The 27,902-nt window shown below is 49.2% G+C and overlaps 1 protein-coding gene across 2 annotated transcripts; it reads left to right on the top strand.

The window, feature by feature from the left end:
- The first annotated feature begins 95 nt into the window (after positions 1-95).
- On the top strand, positions 96-27,902 carry LOC118118792 (spectrin beta chain, non-erythrocytic 1). Of its 2 annotated transcripts, XM_035172146.2 has the most exons (36): positions 96-262; positions 4,957-5,183; positions 7,794-7,945; positions 8,628-8,801; positions 10,170-10,261; positions 11,770-11,850; positions 11,942-12,057; positions 12,244-12,356; positions 12,446-12,633; positions 12,859-12,976; positions 13,139-13,297; positions 13,443-13,745; positions 13,935-14,088; positions 14,281-15,151; positions 15,232-15,369; positions 15,519-16,275; positions 16,587-16,789; positions 17,106-17,196; positions 17,276-17,422; positions 18,019-18,282; positions 18,431-18,655; positions 18,872-18,961; positions 19,791-20,069; positions 20,157-20,287; positions 20,409-20,613; positions 20,808-21,182; positions 21,617-21,861; positions 21,941-22,079; positions 22,376-22,460; positions 22,794-22,990; positions 23,321-23,427; positions 23,510-23,558; positions 25,639-25,853; positions 25,935-26,108; positions 26,298-26,340; positions 26,437-27,902. In XM_035172146.2, exons 2-36 carry the CDS (start codon positions 5,027-5,029, stop codon positions 26,653-26,655), a joined length of 7,056 nt encoding a protein of 2,351 aa, XP_035028037.2. In that variant the 5' UTR covers positions 96-262; positions 4,957-5,026; the 3' UTR covers positions 26,656-27,902. The 2 variants fall into 2 exon arrangements, with proteins under 2 accessions (XP_035028037.2, XP_035028054.2); XM_035172163.2 differs by lacking the exons at positions 96-262; positions 4,957-5,183 and adding an exon at positions 5,990-6,716.

Here is a 27,902-nt window from a genome sequence, read left to right as displayed (position 1 = left end):
GGATGAACCGGACCCGGTGTCAGACTGGGTCCGACCGGATGTGAGACCGGATGTGAGACCGGATGTGTGGCCCGGTCAGAGCTACACTGATGCAGCGCTCAGTGTGATGAAGCAGGAGGAGGGGGCAGTGCGGATTCTTTCCCATCATCCCTTGCGGCAGCAGCAGCGGCTCCTCCCGTCTGTCCGTCTGTCGCTCCGTCCTCTGCTCCGACTCTTCTTCATCTCCGCTCAACTTCGGAGCCTCGGCTGGATCCTGAAGCAGGTCAGTTCCCCCCGGTTCTGCTGGTTCTGCTGGTTCTGCACCGCGGCTGTGATTGGATCTGTGAGCAGGCACCGACTCCCGGAGCCTCCGCTAACTTTACGATTTGAAGGCGGAGATTTCATCCGCTCGGACTCCCTGAGTCCCCAGGCCCCCGCGGCCCCCCCGGGCCCCCGCGGCCCGACTCGGTCCATAGTCTGTGGCCGAGCCGCGGAGCCTCTGAGCCCGCAGGTCCGCTGCCCGTCCCCGCCCCGCTGCTGCCATTAGTGTCGGTGAGGATGGAGAATAACGGTGCGACACGAACAACAGGCGTGGCTGAGTGTGTGTGTCTGTTTGTGTGTGTGTGTCTGTTTGTGTGTGTGTGTCTGTTTGTGTGTGTCTGTGTGTGTCTGTTTGTTTTTGTGTGTGTCTGTTTGTGTGTGTGTGTGTGTGTGTGTGTGTCTGTTTGTGTCTGTGTGTGTGTGTCTGTTTGTTTGTGTGTGTCTGTCTGTTTGTTTGTGTGTCTGTGTGTGTCTGTGTGTGTGTGTCTGTTTGTGTGTGTGTGTGTGTGTCTGTGTGTGTCTGTGTGTGTAGACAGCGGTACACTGAGCGGGATGTGTCCGTCCTGCAGCTGCTCCGCTCGGCTCCGGTCTCTGTCTCGGTCTCGGTCTCGGTCTCTGTCTCTGAACCGTTCTAACGATTTAATAAACGTTTTAAACCTTGAATAATTCCTGGAGAGCAGATTCACAACGTTCCCTGAAGGTTCCTGTGCTGTTCCAAACCTGAGGTTCTCCACAGAACGTTCCTTTGAGGTTTATTGTTCAACTTTTTATCTGATGATATTAAAACAGCTTTGTTCGAAACATTTGTTGTAGATAATAATGAAATAATGTTTGTTTGTTTTCCTCATGTTCCTTTAAGGTTCTCGGTTTCTTTGACAGAACTTCAGCCTGTTTGAAAACGTACCATTGGTCACGTTCTCCAACTGTTCCACATGAAACCTTCACTGACGCTGATTCTGTGGTTCCGTTGCTTCACATTGTTTGAAACCCAACAGCACGGCTCATACGTTGGAGAACGCTCCAGAGAACAGACAGAAATCTTCTGAACATGTTTTTCTAAATTCAGGAGAAATCTAATGATCTTTTAATGTTCTCTAAAAGTTCTTCTGTTCTTATTCTCTGCAAGTTTCAAAGAACTGGTCTCTGAAATGTTCTGAGTAAATGTTCATTAGATCAGGACATCGAGGACATTAGTTCCTTCAATGTTCTATAAAATGTTCTATTAAATTTAATACATCATCGCATTGTTTCACTTTGTCACAGGAACGTTCTGGAATCATTTTCTAACGTCAGGAGAATCTCCCAGACACTTCTATATAATGTTCTCTCCATAATCACTGTCCCAGAATGTTCCCTCTGGGTTCCTGAGTCCGGAACCTCCGTCCAGTGTTTGGAGAATGTTGTTAGAATGTTCCTGCGAGGAACATGGGTCCTATACATTCTAACCAGAGAGCTGTGTTTGGTTGTGGGAACATCAATGTACTTCTCAGAACGTCCTCTCCTAGTTTTACAATAAGGGAACGTTCCTGGGAGGTTATGTTCATTGATAATTCTAGTACATCATATTGTACTGGATGTGTTCTGTTGGAAGAAACGTTCTGCTCTCCGAAGAGGATCCTAAAGGTTCTGCTTTGGTTCCATACGTACCACCCACTGAGCACGTTCGGATTAAGCCTCTGCAGAACGTTGTCTCTGTGCAGAAACCTCCAGGAAATGTTAACTCCAGGTTCTCCTGAAGAGACGGTGGAGAACACATTAGTGTTGATGGAACAGGATGTGGAGTCCTGGGATTTAATCAATGAATCTGGAACATTAGTGGAACATTAGAGAGAGTAGTCGCAGAGTCGATCGGGTTTCTGATGATGTTTACGCTGTAAAACGTCTCATGTTAACATCGTCCTTCAGTGTTCAAGTGTGTGTGAGCGCGTATACAACATGCAACACAACATGAGAAGAGTAAACAACCACAACACGACCAGTGTCCTCAGCTCTGTCACACTAACACTTGTTTCCAGTCGTGTTAAACATGGACGAGTTAGAAGGAAGAGAGATGATGTCTTCTTCTTCTTCTTCTTCTTCTTCTTCTTCTTCGTTTGCTTTATTGTCGGCTGGCAACCAGCGTCAAGGTGCATCACCGTGCACCAATCAAGTCAGGTCAAGTGTTTTCAATGTAGCACATCAACGTAAGCTTCATGAACAATAAATAAAGAAGCGACACAGAGTGAATGTTAAAAAGATAAAAAGTCAACGTGTGATTCAGCAGAAACGTGTTTGTTCGGACCAGAAATCAGGGATGAAGCTGCTCTGTGATAAAGGGTGGGGTCAGATAACTGTGTGTGTGTGTGTGTGTGTGTGTGTGTGTGTGTGTGTGTGTGTGTGTGTGTGTGTGTGTGTGTGTGTGTGTGTGTGTGTGTGTGTGTGTGTGTGTGTGTGTGTGTGTGTGTGTGTTAATCCAATAACTCCTGCTCTGTTGGCTGAGCTCATTCTTCTTCTGCTCTTTCTGGAACTCTCTGTCCTGCAGGAGTTCGGCTCACATGGTTTGTTCTGTCTAAATCAGCTGCTCTGTGTCTGAACGGATTTAATCTGGGTTTGAATTAGTCTGAAAAACAGATTCTCTCTATTTTCACTTTGAGTCCTTAACACACCTGAGTGTGACATCACTTCCTGATGAGGTCATCAACTCTGATGTCCTCCGCTGATAAATCAGAGAAATTAGAGCGAGCAGAACTTCATGGAGATACGTGTCCTTCAGTATCACAGTCAGTTCAACTACTGTGTGTGTGTGTCTGTGTCTGTGTGTGTGTGTGTGTGTGTGTGTGTGTGTGTGTGTGTGTGGCAGGTGTCCTCCCAAACGTAGAGGGACACACGTGTGTTGTTCCCTCAGCTGTGACTGTCAGGCTGTGAGGAATGTTCGAAGGTATTTCAGTCATTTGTTCAGCAGCTGCATTCGTATAATGATAAACCGTTGTTCTGTGTCACAGACTGAGCCCCAATCCTTCTCATTAGTTTGTCTAATAGCATGTACAATGGTGAATCTTTGTTCAAAAATATAACATCATAAATGATTTTAATAAATTAATTTAGTCTAATATAAATATAGAGACTTGCTAAGCTAGATGCTAAACTAGGCTCACTCAAGACTTTGTGTTTAATTAGTGTTTTTTTTTAGAACTGTGAGGCGGAGTCAGTCAGTCAGTCTCCCCCTCAGCTGTCCGTGGGACATGAACTTACACAAACCCAGAGGGTGGGGGGCACTAACACTTCCTGTCCCCCTCCCATACTCACACACACTTTCACTGGGAAACGTTATTTCTATCTGCTTCTTTTCCAGTAACATGTTTTTTTTTCTCCAATATTTTTCACTTCTTTGTTTGATGTAAAATGATGGTTAATATTTAATCAGATTTAAAGGTTCAGTGTGGAGGCATGGCTGCCTCCTGATGTAAATATAAAGAATTTAAACTTAAATGGATGAAACGAGTGAAAACATCTCTAGGATTGTTTTATATTCAGCTTCTGTCAGTGGATCCTTCCACCTGAACCTTGAATGATGCCACACGTTAATGATCAGTTACTCAGCAGCAGCTCATGATCCAGATGAAACCTCGTCGTTCCACTTCTGACCTCTGACCTGTTTGTCTTTGACACAAGCTCTTCTTGTTCCAACGCTCGTTCACCGTGTTGATGGCGTGTGGTCTAATGTGAGGGGGTGGAGTCACGACAGTTTTCCACTGTCAGACTACGTCGTAGTATTTAGTTGCTGTACCTTTCTGACCTCTGACCTCTGTCCTCCTGAGACGCTGCTGCTGTCGACTCTCAGACGGCTCCATTTCCATCATCTAGCAGAGGATTCTGGGAAGTCATGTCCATTAATGGACTGTGTCCCTCAGGACGTCTTATGAGTTCAGTAATGGCTCCTGCTGCTGCTCAGTCCAATAACTCTGATATGATTGAACTTCACTTCCTGAAACTCATCAGTCTAAATACTACATTACCCATGAGCCTCTGCTGCTGTTGATCCAAATTTAAAGCCCCTTGATCAAACATTTTCCAAAAATGTTCCATCGTGAAAAAGAAACTGAATTATCACATAGGTTTTCATACATATATGAATGAATGTAAACCTATGAACAAATACACAACCATACACGTGTGGACACACAAAACACAGAGCTGTCAGAGCTGTTGTGTCCAGCAGGAGGAGCTCTGAGTCGCAGAAGATAGTTCTTTATTAATTCCATTGGGGTGAAATGTTCTGTTTTAATTACAGATAGTAACAATATAAACAGGAGTTCATATAAAATGAAATTGTTCTGACAGCAGCAGGAAGTAAAGACCTGCAACCTCAAGAATTCAACGTCCACATGTGTGTAAACATCTGGAAACATGTGGACGTGATGTTAATGTGTCACACTCTGGACATGAGTGGAAAACGTTGTGGTGATGCTCCGACGCAGGATCCTCTGAACTCTGACCCTTTTCCCTTTTCTCTCATCAAACGATCAATAATTAATCAAATCAAAATAAAATAATGTTTAGTTTCAGCTCAAGTAGATTTTTATAAAAACAAAGTTTCACAACTGTTTGAACTGTTCAAATAAAAAGCATTAGTACTAGTTTCCCCTCCATTAACTTCCTGTCTGTGTGCTGTCGCAGGTCTTGGCCTATAGCTGCCGATGTGGACGTGTCCTCGCTGACATTGAGGCGTTGTCAGAGGTGAACGGTCATGATGACGACGGTGGCCGCCGAGTACGACCACATGGAGCTGCAGCAGCAGTACAGCAGCAGCAACGACACGGTCAACAACCGCTGGGACGACGACTGGGACAATGAGAACAGCTCGGCCCGCCTGTTCGAGCGCTCCCGCATCAAGGCGCTCGCAGGTAGGAACCAGTCCACCTTAACCAACCATGTGCTCGTCACTGGACCCTGATTGGCTCCAGGCTGTGATGTCATAACTCCTGCAGCTGAATGTTCAATGTTTCTGAATGTTTGATCCACACACTGTAAAAAAGAGGAACGACAATGAAGCCAAAACATCGCCCCCTGGTGTCTGGCTGCTGTACAGGTCACAAACTCCGCCTCCTCCAAGTTAGCAGATGGGACAAGGACCAAACAAATAAATCAGTGTAGACGTTAAATACATTACACACAAATACACACAAGATTTTACACTTTGTAGGAAGTGTGTGTGCGCGTGTGCGTGTGCGCGTGTGCGCGTGTGCGTGTGTGTGTGTGTGTGTGTGTGTGTGTGTGTTACAGGATGTTTGTTTGTCTGGAATGTGAATGAACAATAGAGGGAAACACCCCCTCCCCTTCACACCCTTAGTGACATCATTGTCAAGCTGCAAAGTCATTGGCTGATTTGTGTTTCCCTTCCTCAACACACACACACACACACACACATACACACACTCTCCACACTGTACAAAAAAGTTATATTATATTACTGTTATATTTAATTACATTTAAATTTGTCCAGAAAATGAAAAAAATAACACTTTCAAAATAACACAAATGAAAACATAAATAAAAGTAGAAACAGAGTTTAATCCTCAGCTGTGATGTCATGATGATGTCACAGATCCTGAATTACTCAACATCCACAGAACCACCCCTTTAATTTTTACTTCAATTATTTTTAACAGTGTATTTTTACAGAGAAGGGGGGGGGGCTTTCCCCCTTTGTATGCAGTGGGCGGGGCTTGTGTGTGTGGAGTGTGTGTGTTCTGGAGGGAATCAGTAAAGTCCGTCAGCAGCAACAAAAACGAGCAGCAGAAGAAGAATGAGCGGCTGAAGCTGCTGATGCTGGGCAGGGCTGGAGACACACACACATCAGACACACACACATCAGACACACACATCAGACACACACACATCAGACACACACATCAGACACACACGCATCAGACACACACACGTTGCGCTCGGCGTCACTCTGACCTCTGGACTCTTTTCTTTCACCTCCTGAAACACGAGGACGTTTTTCTCTTAGTTTTATTCTTTTGAAAAAATAACGTGAGGTTTTTCCGATGATCTTTTTTTCTCTGTGACACAGAAATTTTATTTTTTTTCCTTTGAATGAAAAAAAAAAATCATTTTGGACTTCCTGGTTCTTTTCAGCTGGTTTTCAAAGCAGCTGAATTTATTTAATTTAAGAGGAAAGTTTGAACTTTATGAAGAATTGTCTTTGTTTCCATGAGACTGAAACTTGATCTGATCTGAGGACGTCTCCTTGTCTGTTGGATTTATCTTTATCTGGAGTTTTGTCTCTACACATAGAAACACACACACACACACACAGACACACACAAACGTTGTGGATATTTGGGCAGTGATGGAGGAGGAGTGGGCGTCGTTGGAGTCGGCTCAGCTCAACTACAATCAGCTGGAGGGACGATTCAAACAGCTGCAAGGTGAGAAGACGAGTCAGATCCACCAGAGGTCAGAGGTCAGAGGTCCATCATGCCCCCCCGAGACAAATCTGAGGGTTTATAAGATAATTGGTGTGTGTGTGTGTGAGAGAGTGTGTGTGCATGGCCTGCATCAGTTTTAAAGAACATTACGTCAGTTTTAATTGATGGTGGCGCCAGAGGAAAAGTGTTTTTCTAGTTCATCCTGAGGGGAACACGAACGCTGCTGATGGCATCTCTCAGCTGAAGCTGTATCATGTGACCTGTAAAGTCAGACTGACGCCTCTGAGGTTGGCAAGACCCACGTTCTCAAACGTCTCAGGAGGCCTATGGCGCCGCTCGCGTCAAAGCAACGTGAACCTGGTGGATTTGTGTGATCAGGATTTGAAGTGCTGCAGGTTCTGGTCTCTGATGTAACTGACCCGGGGCCCTGGAACCTGATGAGGTCCAAGCTGATCCCAGGGGCCTCTTCGTCATGATTAGTTTTTAGATGAGTTTTATCGAAAGAGGGACCAAGCTTTTATTTTGTATCAACTTCCTGTGTGGTGTGTAGCGGGATGTGGAAATCTGGTTGATCAACAATCAATATGTATTCTGTCAATGGGCGGAGCCTGGTTCGACCTGGAGGTGATGAACAGGAAGGAGGATTCATGCATTAAAAGTACATAAATATGAAAGTGTTGCTCAGGTTGCGTCCGACTATGGGGAGTGGCTGCTGATTGGATCTTTGGACGAAGGAAACGCTTTACGCCTCACATCCTGTTTCCTCTGGGTCAAAGGTCAAACACCAAAATAACTCTTAAAGAGACAGAGAGACAGAAATATGAATCAGATCACATTCTTATAATTATTTATATTTATAAGCATGTGGTTAAAGCTGATGATGGACACACGACTGATAAAGATGTCGTGTGTGTGTGTGTGTGTGTGTGTTTATTGATTATATGTTTCAGGAAATCCTGTAAAGTGACAAAATGTTTAATGAAAATGCAAAACTGTCTTTACTAAGTGTGTGTGTGTGTGTGTGTGTGTGTGTGTGTGTGTGTGTGTGTGTGTGTGTGTGTGTGTGTGTGTGTGCAGATGAGCGGGAGGCGGTGCAGAAGAAGACCTTCACTAAATGGGTCAACTCTCACTTGTCCAGAGTCTCGTGCAGAATCACTGATCTTTACATGGATCTGAGAGACGGACGAATGCTCATCAAACTGCTGGAGGTTCTGTCAGGAGAGAGACTGGTGAGACACAAACAATCAATACACACACACACCTGTCAGGAGAGACACACAACAGACACACACTAGGCGTGGTCTCAGCTCTGAACCAGTCTTCTACTTCCTGTTTTCTGTGTTTGCATTTGGAGGCGGGGGAGTCGTTGACCTTGTGACTGTGTTCAGGCGTCCTGATGAGACGTCCATGTGCCGACCCAGTGTCCGTCCCCAGGGGACGCTCGTTTACTCCACTTCCTGTGTTGAACACCTCTTTACCAACCACACGTCCAAAATGTCTTCTTCTCTTGCTGTGAGAATACGCAGAGATCGAACGAGTTCGCTAACCGTCCTCAGGTTAATCAGCGGTGATTGATTATCAATCATGAATCAAACATTTACTGATTAGAGTTATAAGACATCAGGAAGAAGAACCTGTGTGGAGCAGACACAGATGTTGTCCAGACACCTCCCAAAACATCTTGATCGCCCCCTGGTGTCTGGCTGAAGTATAGGTCATAAACCCCTCCTCCTCCATGTTAGCAGATGGGACTACAGATGTAGACGAGAAGGTTTCTGTTATTTCAGGTCGTTCTTATCTCACTGATCAGTTTGGTTTTAATTATTTATTTGATGATATAAAAACGTTCTGAGACGTCATGATTGACAGCTGAGACTGACTCCTGATTGGTCATCATCCTCCTCTCTCCAGCCGAAGCCGACCAAAGGTCGGATGCGTATCCACTGTCTGGAGAATGTGGACAAAGCTCTGCAGTTCCTGAAGGAGCAGCGGGTTCACCTGGAGAACATGGGATGTCACGACATTGTGGACGGAAACCACCGACTGACGCTCGGCCTCATCTGGACAATCATCCTCCGCTTCCAGGTAAGGGGGGCGGGTGGAAGGGGGGTCTCTAACAGGTCACACCTCCTGATGTGATGCAGTCATGTCACATCCTTTAAAAATGAGGTTGAATTCATGAATTCTCATCTCGAGCCCTCCTGACTCCGCCCTGTTCTGACATCATAAGACAATTAACCAATCAAATCAAACAAAGATAAAAACCTGAAGTGTAATTCCTCTGATAAATCAGTACAGTCATTTTTTATAGTGTCAGCAGGCGCCACGCCTCCTGGAGGACTCTGACCTCTGTGATTGGTCGAGCTCCTCTGTCAGTTATTTACCTGCAGGGTAAAGTCCACCCCGGTTCATGTTTTACTGACACCACACTGTCGTCATGGAGACACAGAACAGGGAGATCCTGGATCAGCCTTTGACCCTTTCCTGACTTACATGGCTCTGAACCAATCAGCTGCCACTTCCGCCAATAAAATCCTCCAATCAGAGCTTGTGACCTCACTCTGTCTCCATGGCAACATCAGGAAGTGTAACGTGTGAACAGGTGGAGGTGTGACAGGTGGAGGTGTGACAGGTGGAGGTGTGACAGGTGTGACAGGTGGAGGTGTGACAGGTGGAGGTGTGACAGGTGGAGGTGTGACAGGTGGAGTCAGACAGGTGGAGTCAGACAGGTGGAGGTGTGACAGGTGGAGTCAGACAGGTGGAGGTGTGACAGGTGGAGATGTGACAGGTGGAGGTGTGACAGGTGGAGGTGTGACAGGTGTGACAGGTGGAGATGTGACAGGTGGAGGTGTGACAGGTGGAGATGTGACAGGTGGAGTCAGACAGGTGGAGGTGTGACAGGTGTGACAGGTGGAGGTGTGACAGGTGTGACAGGTGGAGGTGTGACAGGTGTGACAGGTGGAGATGTGACAGGTGGAGGTGTGACAGGTGGAGATGTGACAGGTGGAGTCAGACAGGTGGAGGTGTGACAGGTGTGACAGGTGGAGGTGTGACAGGTGTGACAGGTGGAGGTGTGACCGATGTGACAGGTGGAGGTGTGACAGGTGGGTGTGGTGACAGGTGGAGGTGTGACAGGTGGAGGTGTGACAGGTGGAGGTGTGACAGGTGTGACAGGTGGAGGTGTGACAGGTGGAGGTGTGACAGGTGGAGGTGTGACCGATGTGACAGGTGGAGGTGTGACCGATGTGACAGGTGGAGGTGTGACAGGTGGAGGTGTGACAGGTGTGACAGGTGGAGGTGTGACAGGTGTGACAGGTGGAGGTGTGACAGGTGTGACAGGTGGAGGTGTGACAGGTGGAGGTGTGACCGATGTGACAGGTGGAGGTGTGACAGGTGGAGGGTGACCGATGTGACAGGTGGAGGTGTGACCGATGTGATGTTGTGTCTCTTAAGATCCAGGACATCAGTGTGGAGACTGAAGACAACAAAGAGAAGAGATCAGCTAAAGACGCTCTGCTGCTGTGGTGTCAGATGAAGACGGCAGGGTGAGACACAATATATACAAAGTACACACACTGTACACACTGTACACACAATAAGCACAATATATACAAAGTACACACACTGTACACACTGTACACACAATAAGCACAATATATACAAAGTACACACACTGTACACACTGTACACACAATAAGCACAATATATACACATAACAGTGTTTCCGCTGGTAACAACTGTGTAGTAGCCCGTCACACTAAAGATTTGACAGTGCGACTAATTCTTTTGCTTGTTTCTTGTGCGTCAAACATTTAGCTGGTTCATCGCTTCTCTCGCCTCCCCTTCATTCAGAGGGCGGGGTTTACACTCACACACAGGCCCCGCCCCCACGCACCCACACACAGGCCCTGGCCCCGCCCCCGCACTCACACACAGGCCCTGGCCCCGCCCCCACACACCCACACACAGGCCCTGGCCCCGCCCCGCGCACTCACACACAGGCCCTGGCCCCGCCCCCACGCCCCCACACACAGGCCCTGGCCCCGCGCACCCACACACAGGACCTGGCCCCGCCCCACGCACTCACACACGCACAGGTCCCGCCCCACGCACTCACACCTGGTCCCGCCCCACGCACTCACAGGCCCCGCCCCACGCACTCACACACATGCCCTGGCCCCGCCCCCACACACTCACACACCGGCCCCGCCCCACGCACTCACACACACAGGCCCCGCCCCCATGCACTCTCACACACAGGCCCCGCCCCCACACACACACTCACACACGGCCCCGCCCCCACACACTCACACAGGCCCCGCCCCATGCACGCACACACAGGCCCTGGGCCCGGCCCCACACACACACACACACACACAGGCCCTGGCCCGCCCCCACGCACTCACACACAGGCCCTGGCCCCCCACACACACACACACACACAGGCCCTGGCCCCCCACGCACTCACACACAGGCCCCACCAAATATTGCTTTGATTGTGGTTTATTTTTTTATTTATTCAGGGTATTTTACTATTTTGAATTCAAATGTCAGACTGAATATTCTTAAGGATTAAACATTCATTGCTCTTTTAAAGGGTGAACTTCCATTGTTATGCTCTAATATCGTATCAGTGGTATAAAATGGTTTCAAAGTGATGATAATTACATCATTTATCACAATAATTTCTGTGACAAAATATCGTCCAACACATTTTGTTGTGACAGACTTTAATATTTATAACAAAGTGAGATATTTCCTTGTTCAGTTTACAGCTTTAGTTCTCCGAGAATTTCTTTCATATCCAAGCACATTACAATGAAATATCCTGAACTGAATCCATATGTACAACACCCCCGCACCAAACCTCTTGATCCACAGGCAACACTGCATGATATACACACTGTGTGTGTGTGTGTGTGTGTGTGTGTGTGTGTGTGTGTGTGTGTGTATATGAGTGTGTGTGTGTGTGTGTGTATGAGTGTGTGTGTGTGAACAGATGTGATGCTGCAGCAGCAGAACGCGGTGACATCATCGTGTTGATTCTTTTCAGGTATCCCAACGTGAACATTCACAACTTCAGCACCAGCTGGAGAGACGGAATGGCGTTCAACGCTCTGATCCACAAACACAGGTGACGTCCTCATCTTCATCATCTTCATCATCGACTGCTCTGTGTCGTCACCTCGGGTGTTTTTGTTTTAAAATTTAATCCATTTTTTCAGGCCTGATCTGATCGACTTTGACAAACTGAAAAAATCCAACGCTCACTACAACCTGCAGAACGCTTTCAACCTGGCAGAGCAACACCTGGGCCTCACCAGGCTGCTGGACCCCGAGGGTGAGACCCCGCCCACAGCACGAGGACCTACACATACAGGGTCTCCACCCACAGGAGAACACACCCACACTCACAGAGGCCCCACCCACATACAGAAACCCCGCCCATACAACTGTCGTGTGCGAGCGGCGTTAAAGTCACATGTCCCAGTCTGACACACATGAACCAATGATGTTTGGGTTTCAGACATCAGCGTGGACCACCCTGATGAGAAGTCAGTCATCACCTACGTGGTGACGTATTATCACTATTTCTCTAAGATGAAGGCTCTGAAGGTGGAGGGCAAACGCATCGGAAAGGTCAGTGAAAGCACCGTGTGTGGGGGGGCACAAAGAGACGCTATGTACGTCGTCTCACATGTTCCTGCTCTGTTGTTTTTTTTGTCCAGGTTCTGGACAACGCCATCGAAACGGAGAAGATGATCGAGAAGTACGAGTCTCTGGCGTCAGACCTGCTGGAGTGGATCGAACAGACCATCATCATCCTCAACAACAGGAAGTTCGCCAACTCTCTGGTCGGAGTCCAGCAGCAGCTCCAGGCCTTCAACACCTACCGCACCGTGGAGAAACCTCCAAAGTTAGAACCTCTAACTTCACTTGACCTCTGACCCCTGTCCTCTTCCATATCCCCTGTCCAGTCCGCCCCATCAAACCCATAACTGCTGCAGTCACTGACAGACTTCCTGCAGGAGTTGTTCAAATCCATCAGTTTGATATTGTCATGAAAATGTCGTGTACATCCTGTAACTCCACCTCCTCACTCTCTCATCCTTCTCGGCCGTGGTGTCTCTCATTTCCTCAGGTTCACAGAGAAGGGAAACCTGGAGGTTCTTCTCTTCACCATCCAGAGTAAGATGAGAGCCAACAACCAGAAGGTCTACATGCCCCGAGAGGGAAAACTCATCTCTGACATCAACAAGGTCAGAGCTGCTCCGAGACACATGGACCTCAAGGAACGACTTCTAATCAACTGTCTTTATTCACCAGCTGACTGGCGTTCACTGTTTTGATTGTTGAAGTAACATTACTGTTCATTAACAACTTTATAAAGAAGCGTTCTGATGTTTGTCTGTGCTCGTCAGGCCTGGGAGCGACTGGAAAAGGCCGAGCACGAGAGGGAGCTGGCTCTGAGGACGGAGCTCATTCGTCAGGAGAAACTGGAACAACTGGCCAGACGCTTCGACCGCAAAGCGGCCATGAGAGAGACCTGGCTCAGTGAGAACCAGAGGCTGGTGTCACAGGTAAGAGGACACACAGCAGGTGGTCAGCAACTGCAGCTGAAGGCAAACTGCGCGAGGTTCTGTAACGACGCCCAGACTTTTATCTTTTAACAAGTAATTGTGGGGCCATTTGATAAAGTGACAATGTCTCCTCTTCTCCCTCTAGGACAACTTTGGATTCGACCTTCAGGCTGTCGAGGCGGCCACCAAGAAGCATGAGGCAATTGAGACAGACATTTCAGCATACGAGGAGCGTGTCCAGGCTGTGGTTGCCGTAGCGAAGGAGCTGGAGGCGGAGCACTACCACGACATCAAACGCATCACTGCCAGGAAGGACAATGTGATCCGGCTGTGGGAGTATCTACTGGAGCTGCTGAAGGCCCGCAGACTCCGGCTGGAGATGAACCTGGGTCTGCAGAGAGTCTTCCAGGAGATGCTGTACATCATGGACTGGATGGATGAAATGAAGGTACCGATGACCAGGGAGACGGTAGATTTTTTTATCAGAGAAGAAAATGGATTTCTGTGCATCTAGTGCAGAGACAGGTGGAGGATGAGTTTAGACGGGAACCAGGGGGTAACTTCTTTGTAACAATCATCTTGAGCGAGAAGCTGATCGAGCTCGTAACTGTGCGTCTTCGTTTTGTCTGTTTTCCAGATGCTACTGCTGTCCCAGGATTATGGGAAGCATCTGTTGGGTGTGGAGGACTTGCTGCAAAAACATGCCCTGGTGGAGGCCGACATCGGCATCCAGGCTGACCGGGTGAAGGCGGTCACCACAAACGCTAACAAGCACTCCGGCAACGACAGTGGTGAGCAGTGGTAGCAACATCTGTCCTCAAAGAGTTCTTCTCTAAATTATTATAAAATGACTTTGTTTTTTACTTTGATGAGGCCAAGCAGTGAATGTCTCTCTCCATAGTGGATGGTAAAAGGAGTCAACATTTAAAATGATTTCACAGCAGCTATAATGGTTAAGTGATGATAATGGTCTTCCTGTCCAGGCTACAAACCCTGCGACCCTCAGGTCATCCAGGACCGAGTTTCCCACCTTGAGTTTAGCTACCAGGAGCTGATCCAGCTGGCTGCCGAGCGTCGCGCCCGCCTGGAGGAGTCGCGTCGCCTCTGGAAGTTCTACTGGGAAATGGCTGAGGAGGAGGGCTGGATCCGTGAGAAGGAGCAGATCCTTTCTTCTCTCGAACATGGCAAGGACCTGACAGGGGCGCTGCGCCTCCTCAGCCAGCAGCGTGCTCTGGAGGATGAGATGACCGGCCGCGCTGGACACCTCCACCACACCATTGCTGAGGGCCAAGCCATGGTAGAGGCCGGTCACTTTGGTGCCACTAGGATTCAGGAGCGTATTGCTGACCTGCAGGCTCAGTGGACGGCACTGGAGCAGCTGGCAGCCGCGAGGAAGAAGAGGCTGGAGCAGGCTCTGGCCCTGCACCAGTTTCAGACTGACGCAGATGATGTTGATGCCTGGACGTTAGATGCCTTGCGCATTGTCTCCAGTGGAGAGACGGGCCATGATGAGTTCTCCACCCAGGCGCTGGTCAGGAAACATAAGGATGCAGCAGCAGAGGTAGTTAGCTACCGGCCAGTCATCGACCTACTTCACGAGCAGGCTACCTCCCTGCCCAAAGAGGAGGCGGAGTCAGAGGAGGTGCGTGGTCGTCTGGCCGGCATTGAGGAGCGCTATAAGGAGGTGGCTGAGCTGACAAAGCTGAGGAAACAGGCGCTGCAGGATGCTCTGGCGCTCTATAAGATGTTCAGTGAAGCCGACGCATGTGAGGTGTGGATCGATGAGAAGGAGCAGTGGCTGAACAGCTTGGAGATCCCTGAAAAACTGGAAGACCTTGAGGTTATACAGCACAGGTAGGACCAGAGGTTCTGTACATCTGTTGTGATGCGTCTTCTTGAGCCAGATCTGTACTCAGGTGGAATATCCTCTGCAGGTTTGAGAGTCTAGAGCCAGAGATGAACAACCAGGCGTCTCGTGTCGCTGTGGTGAACCAGATCGCCCGGCAGCTGATGCATAATGGTCACCCAAGTGAAAAGGACATCAAGACCCAGCAGGACAAACTGAACAACAGGTACAGACTGGTGTACCATGAAATAACCGATGGTGTTTTATTAATATAAAAACAAAAAATAAAGTAAATAAATCTATTTATCTACAATGTAAACATCCTGAAACTTAAAGCATGGTTGTAGTTTTGACGATCCTCTCCTCTGCCTACAGGTGGAGTCAGTTCCGTGACCTGGTGGACCAGAAGAAGGAGTCCCTGAACTCTGCTCTGGGTGTGCAGAACTACCACCTCGACTGCAACGAGACCAAGTCCTGGATCAAAGAGAAGACCAAGGTCATCGAGTCCACGCAGGAGCTGGGCAACGATCTCACTGGTGTCATGGCCCTGCAGCGTAAACTGACCGGTATGGAGCGTGACTTGGCTGCCATCGAGGACAAATTGGGTGACCTGCGCGGTGAGGCCCAGCGGCTGGCAGAGGAGCACCCCGACCAGGCTAAGGCCATCACAGGCCGTCTGGCTGAGATCAATGCTGTCTGGGAGGAAATGAAGAACACACTGAAGAACCGTGAGGAGTCTTTGGGTGAGGCCCGGAAGCTGCAACAGTTCTTGCGTGAGCTGGACGATTTCCAGTCGTGGCTCTCCCGCACTCAGACCGCCATCGCCTCAGAGGACATGCCCAACACGCTGGCTGAGGCAGAGAAGCTGATGGCTCAGCATGAAGGCATCAAGAACGAGATCCAGAACTATGAGGAGGACTACCAGAAGATGCGGGACATGGGGGAGATGGTGACTCAGGGCCAGACAGACGCTCAGTACATGTTCCTGCGACAGAGGCTGCAGGCGCTCGACACCGGCTGGAACGAACTTCACAAAATGTGGGAGAACCGGCAGAACCTGCTGTCCCAGTCACATGCTTACCAGCTGTTCCTCAGGGACACGAAGCAGGCCGAGGCCTTCCTCAACAACCAGGTAAACTCTTAGATCTACGTCATTCACTCATAAACCTGCCTCAACATAGGGATTAGACTGACGAGGCAAACTTCTGGTTCGGATCCTTTGATTTGGTACAAAATCAAATGTTCACTCCATGTCTTCAAATTATTCTTGTAATTTCATTGTCTTCAGAAAACATTAACTACCACCATCAGCACATAATGTCAACTTGGTCCAGCTGATGCAGATCTTATCTTATGGATCAGTTGTCCTGATTCAATTCCTGTTCCCCAGCAGATGAACCCTTTGGATTTGAGTGACTTCATTAGCTGTCCTTCTCCTTACAGGAGTACGTCCTGGCTCACACTGAGATGCCCTCTACTCTGGAAGGTGCCGAGGCCGCCATCAGGAAGCAGGAGGACTTCATGACCACCATGGACGCCAACGAAGACAAGATCAACGGTGTGGTGGAGGCCGGCAGGCGCCTGGCGAGCGACGGGAACATTGACGCCGAACGTATCCAGGAGAGAGTCGCCTCCATTGACGAAAGGTAGCCATCAGCTCCATTTTACAGCTGAGAGACGTTTAATGAAACAACTCGAAGAAGAAGCTTCAATAAAGACACAACACAAAGTCTGTTAAGTTCTGGAGCTTTCATTAATATCACTTGATCTTCCTCAGCAGATCAGTTTGCACAGTTTCATCGTAGATCTTTGAGTGTCCATGTTTTCTTAAATGACGTCTTGTGCGTAATGTAATCAGATGAAAAACATCTTCTAATGAAGATCATGTGATCCATATCATCTGTAAATAATGAAATCTTCATCCAATCAGAATCCAGGATCTGAGATGTTTCTGTGTTTCAGGCATAAGAAGAACAGGGAGGCTGCTGTGGAGCTGCTGATGAGACTGAAGGACAACAGAGACCTGCAGAAGTTCCTGCAGGACTGTCAGGAGGTCAGTCTCATCTCTACACTTTACACATGCAGAGGATGAACCCTTTAGGTTTCAATGAACACCTTGTGTTTGTGTGCAGCTGTCTCTGTGGATCAACGAGAAGATGCTCACAGCGCAGGACATGACGTACGACGAGGCCAGGAACCTACACAGCAAGTGGCTGAAGCACCAGGCCTTCATGGCCGAACTGCAGTCCAATAAAGAGTGGCTGGACAAGATCCAGAAGGTACTGAGCGTCCGTCCTGTTACAGCGAACGGATCAACACTGTTCTACTAAACCAAACCTTAACTGGATCTGCAGCATCTAGTACATTCGAGTCAGCAATCGAAAGAATCGATGACCACTAGAAAACAGAACATCTGATTTTTAATCCACTACAAAAAGTGGAATTCATGTATTTTCCACCTGGGCTGTATGTGTGGCTGAGTTAATGGGTGGTACTTGGAAGATTTGGAGTCGGAGCAGTAGGTGGTCTCCACACGGCAGCGCTGGCTACAGTTTCATCTTGAGGTGTAACGGTGACAGTCCACTTTCACCTATGAAAGGCTCACATTTTTCCTCTGGGTCTTTGCTCAGTCCCTGGTAACATTCCCCATGTCACACTCAACTATAAGTCCATGAACCACGCAGCAGCTCTTCATCCCTCCTCTGCTTGTTGGCACAGAAAATACCTTCTATATAATAATAATAATCTTTCAAGAAAGTAAAATGTGAATCAATCAGGGTGGTCACCGTTTCTATAAATCAAGTTCCAACAAATTCAACACAACACACAATTCATTTGAATGTATTCAAACCCCACTGGGTCCGTGTGTCTGCAGGAAGGCATGATGCTGGTGTCAGAGAAACCGGAGACGGAGGCGGTGGTGAAGGAGAAGCTGTCAGCGCTCCACGCCATGTGGGAGGAGTTAGAGTCGACCACGCAGACAAAGGCTCAGTGCCTGTTCGATGCCAACAAGGCCGAGCTGTTCACTCAAAGCTGCACCGACCTCGACAAGTGGCTCGTTGGTCTCGAGGGTCAGATCCAGTCTGACGACTACGGCAAAGATCTGACCTCTGTCAACATCCTGCTCAAGAAACAGCAGGTACAGTATCATCATTGGATGATTACTACAGAAATAAGGAATCACTATTTTTACTTGAGATACTTTTATTATTATATAAACCTTAGTCTGACTCGCCCCCTGGTGGAGCTGCAGCAGTAGTACCAGTCTGACTCTGACCCCCCTGCAGATGCTGGAGAACCAGGTGGAGGTGCGTCAGAAGGAGGTGGTGGAGCTGCAGAGCCAGGTGAAGGCTCTGGGTCAGGAGGTGAAGGACGCTGATGAGGTGGACGGGCGGAGGCAGCTGGTGGAGAGTAAGTTCCAGGAGCTGCTGGAGCCGCTGAGACGCCGCAGGAACTTCTTGGTGGAATCAAGAGAAGTTCACCAGTTCAACCGAGATGTTGAGGATGAGATTGTACGTAAAACTGAACCCGACTCGACCCACGTTTGGTCGATTGTTTTGTTAATATCAGAGAATTTCAGTTTTTAAATGAGTAACAAAATAAAAGTGTTATTTAAAAGATGAGGTTTCACTTTCAACACATCTTGTTGAAACTTTTGAGAACACCATCAGGTGCACTGTGTTATTACCAGCAGGAGTTCAGACTGATGTTGATGGTTTGTCTTCCAGCTGTGGGTTCAGGAGCGGATGCCTGTCGCCACGTCCACCGACCACGGACACAACCTGCAGACCGTCCAGCTGCTCATCAAGAAGAACCAGGTGGGAGAAACGCAATGTTCGAACTGTCGTCTCACTGAGCTGACACTCTGCAAGTTAACCACGTTCCCTGAGCACCTCCGTGCAGGTCACAGGTGTGAGGTCCAAGTGTTCTGATGTTCACCTGAGCTGAGGGATTCCCACAACTGTGCGTTTGTGTCCAAACCCTCACATGTTTAAACCATATGTGAAACTGTGCGTGTGAGACGAGCACGGAACACAAGCAGAACATTAGAAACATCCTTTCTGCTCCTCGTCACAGATGAGAACCTGTGACGAGTGCAAGCTCAACCCTCAGCCAGCAGGAGGCGCCGTCGGTTTCTGACTAGAAAAGATTTTTAAGATTAAGGTAATCCAAATGAGTCAAAAGACATCCGCAAGTAACAAGTAACAAGTAACATGCAATAATTAAGTGGAAGGAAGATAAAGAATATATAGAAATACAGAAACATATGAATGTAATTAAACTGGCATATAAAGTGTAAAGACAAGAAGAAATATTTGCAGTGAATGAATTGCACAGTTGAGACTTTTGAGCTTTCATCGTCCGTGTTGATAGAAAATGTCTGACGTGAGTTTACAGACGAAAATCCATTGCACGAGAGAAAGAGGCGTGTCTTCCTGTGTGACATCACCGTGGTCACACGGATCCTCGTGGATTTGTCATTACGGACGTGAACACGAACATCAGAGTTGTAGTTGTTCTTATTCTACGTGCAGCGTCTGGGCAAAATGATCTGAAGCTACATGGACATCACAGAGGAGCACGGATGTAGAAAATATAACCGGTGCAGGAGTTTGTTTTGACCTTTGACCTCTCTCTCGCTCTCAGACTCTGCAGAAGGAGATCCAAGGACATCAGCCTCGAATCGATGACATCCTGGAACGCAGTCAGAGCCTGCTGCGCGACGAGTCCTCCAACACCGACCTCATCCGTCAGCGTCTGGCCGAGCTGCAGCAGCTGTGGCGGCAGCATATGGAGGAGGCGGAGTGCCGACACGGCCGGCTGGAGGAGGCCCACAAGGCTCAGCAGTACTATTTTGACGCTGCCGAGGCCGAGGCGTGGATGAGCGAGCAGGAGCTGTACATGATGTCAGAGGAGAAGGCTAAGGTGGGGCGGGGCCGGGGCGTTGGATCCTACTCGACGGCTACGACACAATAACCAGCTTTGACGTCATCGGTTGTTTGTGTGTTTCAGGACGAGCTGAGCGCCGTCACCATGTTGAAGAAGCATCAGATTGTGGAGCTGGCGGTGGAGGACTACGCCGAGACCGTCCACCAACTGTCAAAGACCAGCCGAGGACTGGTGTCCGACGCACACCCAGAGAGGTACACACACCTGTGACCTGCTCCGTCACTGCAACACAATCAATCTGTCTGAACCAGTTCTCACCCCCCTGTGTGTGTGTGTGTGTGTGTGTGTGTGTGTGTGTGTGTGTGTGTGTGTCAGTGAGCGGATCAGCATGCGTCAGTCTCAGGTGGACAAACTTTACGCCGGCCTGAAGGACCTGTCTGAAGAGAGGCGTGGCAAATTGGACGAGAGGCTCCGCCTCTTCCAGTTGAACCGTGAGGTCGACGACCTCGAGCAGTGGATCGCTGAGCGGGAGGTGGTGGCCGGGTCACATGAGCTGGGACAGGACTACGAACACGTAACTGTACGTTTCCATGACAACTAGTTCTGATTCTAACACTGCCCCTGGTACCAGCTACTGACATAACCACAAACCATATGACCATACCAAGTCATATGTTAAAGAGCTCGAGCTAATGGCTAATCGATTTTTACGATGAATAATATAAGTAGCAGAAGTATTTGATCTGACCTTTGACCTCTTTCGTCTGTGCTCAGATGTTACAGGAACGTTTCCGGGAATTTGCCCGGGACACGGGGAACATCGGTCAGGAGCGCGTGGATGCTGTTAACCGTCTGGCGGACGAGCTGATCAATGCCGGGCATGGCGACGCTGCGACTGTGGCGGAGTGGAAAGACGGGCTTAACGAGGCCTGGGCCGACCTGCTGGAGCTCATCGATACCAGGACGCAGATCCTCGCTGCCTCCTTCGAGCTCCACAAGTTCTACAACGATGCGAAGGAGATCCTTGGGCGCATCCTGGACAAGCAGAAGAAGCTGCCGGAGGAGGTTGGACGAGACCAGAACACGGTGGAGACGCTGCAGAGGATGCACACCACCTTCGAACATGACATCCAGGCGCTGGGAACACAGGTGAGTCCCTCATGCTTTATGGGGATGCCTTCAGTTTATGGGGACATTGTTTTGGGAGCGTGAAGATGAATTTGAATAGAAACTGACATCATTTAAACCAGATTTCTGCATTAAACCTCATGATTCACATGTGGAGCATCACTGACCATCGTTATTGAACGGTTTTCATTTTAATTAGTGACACAAACATTGTTTTAATGACGGAACTCGTAAAGTTGACGTCATTCAGGTTTTTTACTTTCAGTTATTTTCTCTGATGTAGAATCTGTCGACATAGCAGCGGAATTAAGAATGTTAGCGTCATGCTAACGTGGCTGACTAGCTTCCTAGCTAATGCAAATAAATAAAAACAGACAATGCAGCTTCTCGGGAAAATTGTTTCAACTAAACTCCCCTGACATCATGTGACCTGTCCATTTGACCCTGTGTGGCAGGTGAGGCAGCTGCAGGACGATGCAGTCCGCCTTCAGTCGGCATATGCGGGCGACAAAGCTGACGACATCCAGCGGAGGGAGTGCGAGGTGCTGGAGGCCTGGAGGAGTCTGCTGGAGGCGTGCGACGGACGCCGGCTCCGCCTCCTCGACACCGGCGATAAGTTCAGGTTCTTCAGCATGGTCCGAGACCTGATGCTGTGGATGGACGACGTGATCCGACTCATCGAGGCCCAGGAGAAACCTAGGTACTGTTCACCCCACACTGAAAACGTGTCGTAAAGCAGAGCGGCGTTAAGTGACGCTGCTGCGTTCCTGTGTTTTTAGAGACGTGTCGTCAGTGGAGCTGCTGATGAACAACCATCAGGGCATCAAAGCCGAGATTGATGCCCGAAACGACAGCTTCACCGCCTGCATAGAGCTGGGGAAAGCCCTGCTCGCCCGAAAACACTACGCCTCTGAGGAGGTGAGGACCAGACGCTAAGTTCAAAAGTTTCAATGTTTGAAGTTTAAGTTTTTAATGTAAGAAATAAAAGATGAACATGTTTTATAATTTTACTAATTTATTTAGAAAATATTTTATCTTTATTTTGGAGATTTAACGAACTCGTCACTATAATAATTTCCTGTTACGTCACAGTGATGTGTCGAGTCTGAATCATGTGATTTCACAAATCAGTTGGCAAGTTTGTTCTCGTCTGTGATTGGACGACAGCAGCAGGTGAGTCACAGGTGAGTGATGACGGTGTGTGTTTCATTCAGATCAAAGAGAAGCTGCTGCAGCTGACGGACAAGAGGAAAGAGATGATTGACAAGTGGGAAGATCGATGGGAGTGGCTACGGCTTAGTAAGACTCCGCCTTCTCATAATTACATGATCAGTTGTCAATTAACGTAAAAAAAACCATTTTACATTGTTCATAAGAAAATTCTCTTCACATGTGACGTCATATTTTTGGAACGTCTCACGTTTTACAGCGGCGCCGCAGAGACGTTAGCTTTTCAGGTCGTCCGTCACTTTCTCGTGAACACGACGTCCTACAAGCAACGTGAGGGTTAAAAAAACAGTTTGACTTAAAGAAGAACTGACGTGAATATCAGGTTTTTTGCTGTGAGGTCGTCCTGTGCTGCCGTCACATGACTCGTCAACAGTATCTGGTGGTTGTATAACCCCCTCTCAGTCCTGGAGGTGCACCAGTTCTCCCGGGATGCTGGCGTCGCCGAGGCGTGGCTGCTGGGTCAGGAGCCCTACCTGTCCAGCAGGGAGATGGGACAGAGTGTGGACGAGGTGGAGAAACTCATCAAACGCCACGAAGCCTTCGAGAAGTCGGCCGCCACCTGGGAGGAACGTTTCTCGGCTCTAGAGCGACTGACCACGGTAATCGGAGAACGTTAATGTTCTTTTGTTTTTCATGTTTCACAAGTTTTTTTTTTCAGATTTAGAAATTTCGACAGATCTTTTGTTTCTGCTCTTAAAGTGACGACGTCTCATTAATCTGATTTAATTATAATAATATTATTATAATAACCTGTAATAATAGATATAATGTATATGAATAATCAAAGACCTGGCAGCTGATTGGTTGTGGATGGTTTCCTGTCATTTCTCTGTCACCAACATCGTCCAATAATAATCCAGGAAAATATAAAAGTCTTGGTGTATTTTGTCGTCATGCGGTTGGACGGTCTGAGACGTCATGTGTTTCAGTTGGAGCTGTTGGAGGTGCGGCGGCAGCAGGAGGAGGAGGAGCGCAGGAGGAAGCCGCCGTCTCCAGAGCCGCCGCTGATCCAACACGACGAGTCACAGCAGCACAGGTGAATACTCTGGAAGTGACGAGCAGAGCTCCGCTGTGATTGGTCCGTTCCATATAAACTGTGTTTCTCTTTGTCTCTGCAGCGGCGTCATCGTTCAGAACGGACTGGCGTCCGACCACGACTCTCCTCGGGTCAGTCTCCCCCTGTCAATCAATCACTGTCATAACGATGTCACTCTCAGTGAGGGATGGATGGACGGACGGAGGGAGGGATGGACGGAGGGAGGAGGAAGGGAGGAAGGGATGGACGGAGGGAGGGAGGGAGGGAGGAGGATGGACGGAGGGATGGAGGAGGATGGACGGAGGGATGGACGGAGGGAGGAAGGGAGGAGGATGGGCGGAGGATGGATGGACGGAGGGAGGAAGGGACGGAGGAGGGGGGATGGGCGGAAGGATGGCGAGGGATGGCGGAGAGATGGAAGGATGGGCGGAGGGTGAGGGATGGACGGAGGGATGAGCGGAGAGATGGAGGATGGGCGGAGGGAGGGATGGACGGAGGAGGGATGGATGGACGGACGGAGGGAGGAGGAAGGGAGGGAAGGAGGGATGGACAGAGGAGGGAGGGAGGGAGGGAGAGAGGAGGAAGGGAGGGAGGGAGGGGAGGATGGGGAGGAAGGGAGGAGGAGGGAGGGAAGGAGGGAAGGAGGGATGGACAGAGGAAGGGAGGGGATGGAGGAAGGAGGGAGGGATGGACAGAGGGGGATGGAGGGAGGGAGAGGGAGGAAGGGAGGGAGGAGGGGAGGGACGGAGGAAGGGAGGGACGGAGGAGGAAGGGAGGAAGGAGGGATGGACAGAGGAAGGGAGGGGGATGGAGGAAGGGAGGGAGGGATGGACAGAGGGGGATGGAGGGAGGGAGAGGGGAGGAAGGAGGGGAGGAAGGGAGGGACGGAGGGAGGGAGGAGGAGGAAGGGAGGGAGGAGGGAGGGAAAGGGAGGGAGGGGAGGATGGGGAGGGAAGGGAGGGGGAGGGAGGAGGAAGGGAGGAGGATGGAGAGGGAGGGAGGGAGAAGGGAGGGAAGGACGGAGGGAGGAGGAAGGGGAGGAAGGAGGGATGGACGAGGGGAGGGATGGATGGAGGAGGAGGAGGAAGGAGGGAAAGGGAGGGGAGGAGGATGGGGAGGGGAGGAAGGGAGGGGATGGAGGAAGGGAGGAGGGATGGACAGAGGGGGATGGAGGGAGGAGAGGGAGGAAGGGAGGGAGGAGGGGAGGAGGAAGGGAGGGACGGAGGAGGAGGAAGGGAGGAGGGAGGAGGGAGGAGGGGAGAGGATGGGGGAGGGAGGAAGGGAGGGACGGAGGGAGGAGGAAGGGAGGGATGGATGGACAGAGGAGGAGGAGAAGGGAGGGAAGGACGGAGGGAGGAGGAAGGGAGGGAAGGAGGGATGGACGGAGGGAGGGAGGGATGGACGGAGGGAGGAGGAAGGGAGGGAAGGAGGGATGGACGGAGGGAGGAGGAAGGGAGGGAAGGAGGGAGGAGGAAGGGAGGGATGGACGGAGGGAGGGATGGACGGAGGGAGGGAGAAGGGAGGGATGGACGGAGGGAGGGAGGAGAGGAGGGAGGGGAGGAAGGGAGGGATGGACGGAGGGAGGAAGGGGAGGATGGATGGACAGAGGGAGGGAGGGAGAAGGGAGGGAAGGACGGAGGGAGGAGGAAGGGAGGGAAGGAGGGATGGACGGAGGGAGGGATGGATGGACGGAGGGAGGAGGGGGGAGGAGGAGGGATGGACGAGGGAGGAGGAAGGGAGGGAAGGAGGGATGGACGGAGGAGGAGGAAGGGAGGGAGGAGGGATGGACGGAGGGATGGAGGATGGAGGGAAGGAGGGATGGACGGAGGATGGAGGGATGGAGGGGGAGGATGGGGGAGGGAGGAAGGGAGGGACGGACGGACAGAGGGAGAGGAGGAGGAGGGGGATACAGACTTGGCATTAAAGTTTCATAACTTTTCATAACGATTGATTCATGAAATCAGAAAGTCTCTGGACTGTGTTTGACTCCAGCCCCTTGTGGCTGAAATCAGTACAACAACCACATCCAGCGTTCAGCTTGTAACTCAGGTTGTTGGCAGATTTGAAGAAACATTGAAAAGTTTAAATTGTGTTTTTGTCTTTATTTGTGTTTATTAATGTTAAATTATGAATGTAAACAGAACAAATTTATTGTTTATGAAAATGTCGTTATTCAGTGTTGTCCTCGTTAAATCTTTGACTCCGGCTCAGGACGGCGAGGACGCTGCCGATCTGGTGAACGGCGTGGCCGAGCGGAGCTCCAAGGAGCCGAGTCCGACCCCGTCCCCGACCTCCGGCAGGAAGAGCAAGACGAGCCTGTCGTCCACGCTGCCGTCCAAAACCCAGGAGTCTCCCCCGTCTCAGCTGGAGGGGCTCCTGCACCGCAAACACGAGTGGGAGGGGCACAACAAGAAGGCGTCCAACAGGTAACCACAAAGATCCTCCGCCATCCTCTCTCCTCTCAGCGCTGTGATCGACCTGTGACCCAGCTGCTCTCTGATTGGCAGGTCGTGGCACAACGTGTACTGTGTCATCAACAACCAGGAAATAGGTTTCTACAAGGACACCAAGGCGGTGGCTCAGGGCGTCCCGTATCACAACGAGGTTCCCATCAGCCTGAAGGAGGCGGCATGCGACGTGGCCTCAGACTACAAGAAGAAGAAACATGTCTTCAAACTCAGGTGATGAGGCGGCCATCCTGTTTTCTCACTCATCCGATTAAAGATGGAGAATGAATCAGACAATGTGTGATCTTAACTTCCCGTTTTATAACAGACTGTAAAGAACATGTTGGTTAATAAAGTTAATAAAGGTAAGAAAAACTGTGATAAGAAGTTTCATCTTCTTCTTCTTCTTCTTCTTCTTCTCAGAGTGAACGATGGAAATGAGTTTCTGTTTCAAGCCAAAGATGAGGTGAGTTTCTTCATTTGATGAAAAATATTTTTGGTGACATTTTAAATTTCACGTTGTCTTTGAAAACTTTGCTCACTGAGCTGTCGCTCCTTTCAGGAGGAGATGAGCACCTGGATCCAGGCCATCCTGAACACCAGCGCTGCCGACCGCAGCGACGTTCAAGGCAGCCTGCCCGGCACACCGGCGTCTGGACGAGCTCACACGCTGCCGGCCGCCGTCACACTCACCACTGAGTCGAGTCCCGGAAAGAGAGAGAAGGACAAGGAAAAGGAGAAAGAGAAACGTTTCAGTCTGTTCAGCAAGAAGAAGCAGTAGAAGAAGAATCTGCAGCACTTTGGTGAAACTCCGTCGATCTGAACTCGCGCTCTCATGCTTGTCGTTTTTTCGCTTCTTTAAAAACGAGTAAATTCTCATCATCTGCATCTGGAAACAAAAAGAACTGGAATCTTCTCCCGAGTGCGTTTTCACATCTTTCAGCTTCAGAGTTTGTTGGTTCTGAAAGTTCAAGCGAGGATCAAAAGTTTCACCAAAGTGCAACGTTCTTTCGTTTGTCTGTTTTCAGTTTTTGTTTCATGTTTTTAAGTAAAGATCTTTGTTGTGAGGTCATTTGTGATGTCACTTGAGTCAGACTGCGTGTTTCAGACGTGATGTGACGGCGGTTCATAGTTACGAGTTTTCTAAACTGAAAGCACTTTGTTGAAGACGAACTCTCGCTCTGTTTGTTTGTATGTCGGCGATGAACTGCTGTTACTTCACAATGTCTAACAAGGGCGTTACCACGGTTACCACTCTCGCTCAGTCTCTGTGACATCATCAGGGACCAAGCCCATATTTCTTTGTTGTGTTTTTTTTGTCCAAATTTTTCTTATTTTTCTACTTTTTGAAACAGGTCTTCGTTATTTCCTCAATTTTGTGAGGTGTCGTAAAGACAACCTACATTCTTCCTTAGCCAGCGAGAAATTGGACCAAGAGTGCATTTCATTTTTATTCTTTTGTTTTCTGTCACGCTGTCACCATTTTCTATTTGTCTTAAAAACAGCCAATCACCTTCCAGGAGGTGTGCGCTGTAGACACTTGCATGCTTCGTCATTCTCAGAGCGTCGCCTGAAAAACTCACTCGGAACTAATATATCTTGTTTTTTGAATCTTTTTCTTTGGTTTCGATGTTTCTGATAATGAAGATCAACATGTATAATAAACACTAAAGCTTCGATGTTTCATGGTAAACGTACGTGTTGTACTGCGGACAGTAGGGGGCGGTACAGCGGTGGAGAGGTGAGGCTGGTTTGCTTGTAGCTGCGTTCAGATTCTCTGCTCTTTGATACTCATGTTGCTCTGTCGCTGTTTATCTATCGTACCGAACATGTATGGAAGTTAGCGCCATCTTACTGCACAATCAGAAACTACATGTATATGAATGAAGAAGCTGTTTCAATATTTAAACAGATGTTAGAACATTAAAGCTTTTCTCATGTATGAAACTGCACCTGTAACTTTAAAGCTCTCTCTCTCTCTCTCTCTCTCTGTGCGATGTCATTAAAGCCTTGAAACTTTACACACCA

This window comes from Hippoglossus stenolepis, chromosome 2 (assembly GCF_022539355.2).
Source record: "Hippoglossus stenolepis isolate QCI-W04-F060 chromosome 2, HSTE1.2, whole genome shotgun sequence".
Classification (NCBI taxonomy): domain Eukaryota; kingdom Metazoa; phylum Chordata; class Actinopteri; order Pleuronectiformes; family Pleuronectidae; genus Hippoglossus; species Hippoglossus stenolepis.
Note: the sequence above shows the minus strand (reverse complement) of the source record. Positions and strands in the feature narration are given on the sequence as shown.